A 6,330-nucleotide genomic window follows, 5' to 3' on the forward strand; every position below is an offset into this window, starting at 1 on the left:
CTCCAAGTACCTCCTTGTCGCAGATGATTTAAAAAAAACGTGTCCTTTTGTTTTCAAGGTACAGGAGGCTAGAAGGAATTGTATTTTATTTATTTCGGTAACTGTAACATTGATTACACGATCCAATTGTTACGACCAATATATTGAAGATTGCAGCGGAAATGGTTACGAAACATAGCACGATCTAAATTGAAATGCTAACATTAAACTCGAGTTCGGGGAATGTTTCATATTTGTTGTAAATCAAATTAGCTAGCTCTGTTGGAAAATACGCAATTCAATACAAAACCGAGCTCTGGTGGAGATTCTTGGAGCCATTGAGCAATATTCTGCCGCTTGATCGCTATTTAATGATAATATTATGCCACCAAAAATATAAAAGAATCACAAGTCCCCGCACCCTGGTAAATATTATTTCATGTTTTCCTCGCAATTACAGATCCAAGACGAAGCGAAATGATATAAAAATCAATTGACATTTTGATCTCTTGTAAGGCGTAGAAAGAAACAAAGTTTCTCATTGGCTGGAGTTTCATCCAGGTCACTCACCAGGGTGTCTTTGAAGGAGTTGTTTGGAACACTAGTGTCACACTGAGTTTTCAGATTTTGGATATCTCAGCAATACCATCTACTTTTCTGGCATTTGAGGAAAGGAACAAAATCGGTAAGTTAATTGCATATTTCTATTAGTTCTGTGCACGAATATCTCTTGCTATAAACAAGTCGAGGATTCCTTTCAGGTAGTTTGGGCGCCGATGATGTAATTATGTATTTCCTGCATTGATTTCATGTTTTTGTGTTTCGAATTCTCTGCGCTAAACAGCTGAGTGTACGTTTCATCTGTCGTCAGTTTAATTTTTGCAATGCTACGTTTCTTGTAGTGTTCCTAATTTCTCCAGCTTAATTCGTAATATTTTCTGTGGTTGCACACATTTCCCATGGTAACTGGGGTTAGCATGGCGTGGTACATCGGAACAACTATAGATTACTGTGAATTATGTAAGGTATTGAGTTTGAAGGGAAGTATGGAGTCTCAGGAATCGTTAGCAAAGGCTAATGTGGAGGAGTTGTGTATGCCGGGTAAATAAAATCTAAACTCTATCTAATTATCTCAGATGCTGTGGAATTCCATGTTTTTTCCGTATTCCAGTTGTAAACGCGACGGTTGCTGAGGAGCTATGTTATCATGCTCGTGAGTCCATGATTGCCCTTGGCAATATGACTACAGGGTGGCATAGACTGTCTTCAACTCGTGCCAAGCACACCGTCCTCGTCGATCGGCAGATAGAAATGCATCAGGCACAGAGTCTTATTAAACAGCATAAATCCATGTCTGTTGGTAAATATTGCTTCACGCCTTCCTCGCAATTACAGAACCAAGACATTGCAAGGTAATTTAAAAATCAATCGATATGTCGACTAATGACTTTATTAATTCTGAGAAGAATAGATATTTTTGTTACGTTATATTTCCGTCCCGATGATTCAATCAGGTTGTATTGGAGAAGGAGGTGCTCGAAATACTTGGAATCTTCGAGAGATTGTCCCACGATTACTGAGTCAATTCTATAAACTATTCCGCCACCTGACGTTAAGAAAATATCTGTAATTTTTTCCTTTTAAATGCTATTATAATGTAGGATTAATCTAATGACGTAATTATTTGCTCAACTTCTGCTAGAATCGCACGTCAGCTAGCACGTCTGCCGTTGGGAGGGGGTAGGGGAGAGGTTAATGACAACTGAGGAGGATGGGGGCAGGTTTTCAAGTCTTCAGGAGCACCGGTTGAGGGCGTTGCCAGATTTACATTTACCAGAAGATCAGTTTGAGCCATTGGAAATTAGAAAATAATAAAGAAAGAAAATTAACATTTGTCACTACGTCTACCGAACATAAAATTTTAGATATTGAAGATTCACTTACCAAGCCAGCAGAAGTGATGTATTCAGGACCTGCAGGACACCGAAAACTATATTCTGTATACTTCCGCACACATACGCACACACAAACACAAACAGACACAAGCATAACAGTTAACGTTATAACGCAGTCACAAACACTAATACACAAAAATAGCTACGTTTACGAAATATCGTGGCGCAACATAAACTTTCTGAGCAGCTGCTTATTCCCTGCACGTCCTCTTTTTCCCCTCGCGTTCACTCCACTTTGTCCATTTCTTCCAGCGTGATGACGGAGATCTTCCGATTGTTCTTCAGTATGACGATTCTGCCATCCTGATTCCACACGTTCCTTGGGCCATGCTGCTCCTTGGCCTTCTGCAGCACTTGCTGCCTGACTGCAGTCAGGGATTCAGCGATGAGAACTCTCGTTCCCTTCAGCGCCTTCTTGTTCTTCCAGATGGCGTCCCTGGTTCGGTAGCTGCAAAGCAGAAAGATGATGGGCCTCTTCCCAGTTTTGACCACATCCGCCGCTGTTCTCCTCCGGGGGCCGATGCGGTGGGAGCGCTCGATGTGGTCCAGGGTTACGTGCTGCAGGTGGAGGTGTTTGTGCATCGTCTGGAGGACAAGTTCGTCCGTGTCCTCGTTGGCCGTCCCAGGAATGCCGTGTAACAGCAGGCAGTTCCTCCTGGAATACATTTCCATATCGTCGATCAATGCCAAGTTTCTATCTGTGGATTTCTGGAGTTCCTGGATATTCAGCCTGACGGACTTCAGCGTGTCCACCGCCTCCCGTTTAAATTCCAGGAAGACAGCGCTGAGATCCTGCAACGCCGCCTGGGATCCCTTCTCCGTGCTTTCAGCGGGTGGTTGCTGACCGGCGACGTCCCGAAGTTGGCTCTCGAAGGCCCGAAGCCTCTCCTCCACGCTTTCCACGCGGCTGGCAACTACGTTGATCGAAGCTTTTGGCATAATTATGCGATTTAGCAAGATTCGTAAGCTGTTAGATCACCACCGAGGTGCTGGAAGTGATGCTTTCCAATGTTGGGACTAATTTGTTCTGGTAGTAATGTATGCGCCAGTGAGACTGGGGGGAAAATCGGGAGCTCTTGCTACACGTCCGCTACTCGTCCGCCATACATGTTGTAAGAATACTACATCTCAAAGCATTTGAGGAAAATGCCATGAGTGGCAGTTTCATGCAATTCCTTGACAATCACAGTTTATCTCTTATATAACACACCTGTGAGGAGCGGAAACTGCCGAATCTGACGGTTTTTATACCAACACTGAACGTAAGTTGCTTGAGGTAACGACATTAAGCTGTTCCTTATCTCAAAGCATGTCAGTCAGCATGGAGCAGTGGTCGGCACAACAAAGTGTTCTTGTGGCTGAGACACTTTCATAACGAATGTGTGGTAGCACTTTAACATTCACCGTAATCTGCATCTTCCCAGTTGGAACACCTCTTTGCTGTGGGTAAGGAACATGAAGGAGACGGCATCAGCAATGAAAAGAACACCTGGTGGACATAGAAAATAGAACGAATTCGGGCTTTGAGGAGTCATAGAAAATGAACTGTCCTTATCAAGATTGGTTAGTTAGTTGGTTGATTTAGTGTTTTAAGTTACTTTATGCACAGTAAGGCTAATCGGGACTGGACCTACAGTTTAAAGTGGGATCCAAACCACTATGTTCCACCACCGGGCATCGAACTCGGGACCCCTTGCTTACAAGGCGACGACGCAACCACTGGGGAGCACCTGTCCTTTTCAAGAAAGTGCATGAACTGCCACTCATGCTATTTTCCTAAAACGCTTTGAGATGTAGTGCAACATGTACTAAATTGAATTCGTTTCATAAAAGAGTTTTCTTTTTAATTGTAATTTAAATCCGTCAGGTTTAGGTGTCAGATCGAAATATACTTTTGAACATAAACGAAATTAGAAATTTAGACGCTTGTTTCATTTCGTTCAAGTTCACCCTCCCGTGTAAAAGCTCCTCGCATGAAAGGGGGCCGATCTTTGTGGTGTTCCTGTACCTCAATGCAGCCAAGAATTAAGAGCATGGGGTATTGGTGCAGAAAAGCAACCAGTATTTCATTTACAGTCGTAGTTATGGTTTAATCTAGTATGAATTATAAAACGTTTTTTTGTTGCGGTTTTCCAGCATGTAACAGCAGATGAAAAATACAGCTTACAGGCTTCGCTTTTGACTTTAGTAATGATAAATATTATACATTTCCTTATGTCAAGACTGAATATATAATAACATTTTCGTGTTGCAGGTGATTAGAGGCATGGAGATATCAATGTTGGTGTTTTCGTCTCTGATCTTCTTGTCCTTCTGTGGATCTCCTACGCCTAGAATGTCCTCGGAATTAACTGAAACTGCCTTTCAGCTTACAACCAACATCTTGAGGGACTACTTTCACACTGCCAGGACATTGGTTGTTTACTACGACGATGAATCATCAGTCCTTGCGGATATTGTGACTGAGAAATATACAAATCCAACAACTGTAATTAAAACTAGTCACTTCTCCATGTGGGGCCCAACACGAACATTCAAACTTGACTGGTTTTGGGTGAGAACAGAAATATATTATGTGTTTCTTGTAAGTAAAGCCTCGACTATATGGTATCCTATAAAGGAATCTGATCATTTCAATGCCTTTAGACGGAATGCAAAATATCTAATCGTCCTAACCGGAGAGAATACAATGGAAGAGATTAATGGTTTGATCTTGGCAGCACAGAGCCATCTCCTGGTGAATATTTTAATTGCTGCTCCTTCTCTTGGAAACCCGTCTCTCTCAGAAAGCGAATCCTTCGTCCTCTATTCCTACTTCCCTTTCACCGAGTCCCACTGCAGAACGGCTGAAGGTGGAGAAGTCATGGATATTTGGAGTAATGGGCGTTTCCTTAAGGGAAGGCATTTGTATCCAGACAAGGTGAAGAATATGCACAAGTGCCCCATCAGGATGAAAGCATATTATGATCCATTAATCTTTGCGCCGGATTTCACCTCAAAAACCAACAGTTCTTATGGTGGTTTTATGGGCATATTTATGACACTTATAATGGAAAAAATTAACTTCACTCTGGAGACAAACAACATATACAATGAATCTCTTACTAATGGAATGATTTTCCGTAATGGTACCTTCACAGGGGATTTTCTATCGATGCGGATGGGACTATTCGATGGTAGCTTAAAAATGGCTGGCAATTCTCAGTATTCTCTCTGGGCATGTGAACACATACACATCCGCCAATTTAATCAATTAGTGTGGGTTGTTCCAAATCCTCGACCCTATCCTCAATGGATGAATCTCTATTTTCCATTCCAATCTCACCTCTGGGTCGTCACATTATTCACTTTATTGGCCTTTGTTTTCTGGATGAGATTCACTGTTGCTTTGTTGCATCGGTGGGGAAGGACCACTTATCAGTTCCCTTTCCTCAATGGTCTGCCTGTCTCTTTGGCTGCTACCATCCCTACTGCTCCCCCTCCTTTGCTTACTCTCAGGTCTATCCTCTTACTGTGGACTCTGTCTTCTGTGATCTTATGCACTCTGTATCAGTCAGCCTTGTTGGGCTTCATTACAGAGCCCAAGAGAACACCGCTCATCGACAGCTTGGAAGACATTGTCAATGCCAACTTGATTGTTGGGGGTAAGGGCCTTGCTAAACACAATGTAAAATTACTGAGTGACAAACCAATATATAGGAAGGTCGTAGAGAATTGGGACTTGGAGGAAGATTATTCCAAGGTGCTCCGTCGTGTTGCGATTGACGGTAACTACGCAACTCTGGCAGATACTGAGACCAATTATTTGTATGCATATATTTTCATGTTATTCAATTCTTATGGAAAGCACTTGTTCCATATTACTTCCGAAAGGTTATTGGTTTTCCCTAAGTTTTTTCTCCTACACAGGAGTTCACCCTTCAGGGATCACTTTCAGCACATAATAGACTTCTGTGTTGAAGCGGGATTACCTCCATTGTGGAATAAATACTATGATGAATTGACAATCCTTAACGCAAGGAAGCAAGGGAAATTCCAAGATGAACCAGAGGCAGTTGTGATTCAACTGGAGAATCTGATGGGAGCTTTTGCGCTTCTCATATTTGGTCTCACTCTCAGCTCAATTGTATTCGCTTTGGAGAAGATGTATCATTATTTCCACAATCAAGAGTAAGATCACTCCTTTGTGGAAAACAAATATATAATCATAGCTGGAGAAAGACCTCTCGCATTTTCACATGAAACTTTGTATCATATCCCTTAAAGACACTTTCTTTCGCGATTCAATGGTTATGCTAGATTATGGTTTATTCTCGCAGCTATGTTGAAAGTGACTGTTCATCTTGATTCACGTGTCTCACTTTCGCGTGTTCGGTCATACATAACAGAAAATTAA

General features: G+C 42.1%; 1 protein-coding gene across 1 annotated transcript; it reads left to right on the plus strand.

Annotated features, from left to right (window-relative positions):
- The first annotated feature begins 4,200 nt into the window (after nt 1-4,200).
- On the plus strand, nt 4,201-6,108 carry LOC146003362 (uncharacterized). Its single transcript, XM_083141642.1, has one exon. It carries the CDS (start codon nt 4,201-4,203, stop codon nt 6,106-6,108), a length of 1,908 nt encoding a protein of 635 aa, XP_082997768.1.
- Nucleotides 6,109-6,330: the final 222 nt, after the last annotated feature.

Source organism: Lepisma saccharinum, chromosome 20, assembly GCF_977018435.1.
Source record: "Lepisma saccharinum chromosome 20, izLepSacc3.1, whole genome shotgun sequence".
Classification (NCBI taxonomy): domain Eukaryota; kingdom Metazoa; phylum Arthropoda; class Insecta; order Zygentoma; family Lepismatidae; genus Lepisma; species Lepisma saccharinum.

Bases quoted from the DNA above. Each gene is read 5' to 3' on its own strand.
- LOC146003362 (XM_083141642.1), top strand. From the start codon at position 4,201: ATGGAGATATCAATGTTGGTGTTTTCGTCTCTGATCTTCTTGTCCTTC.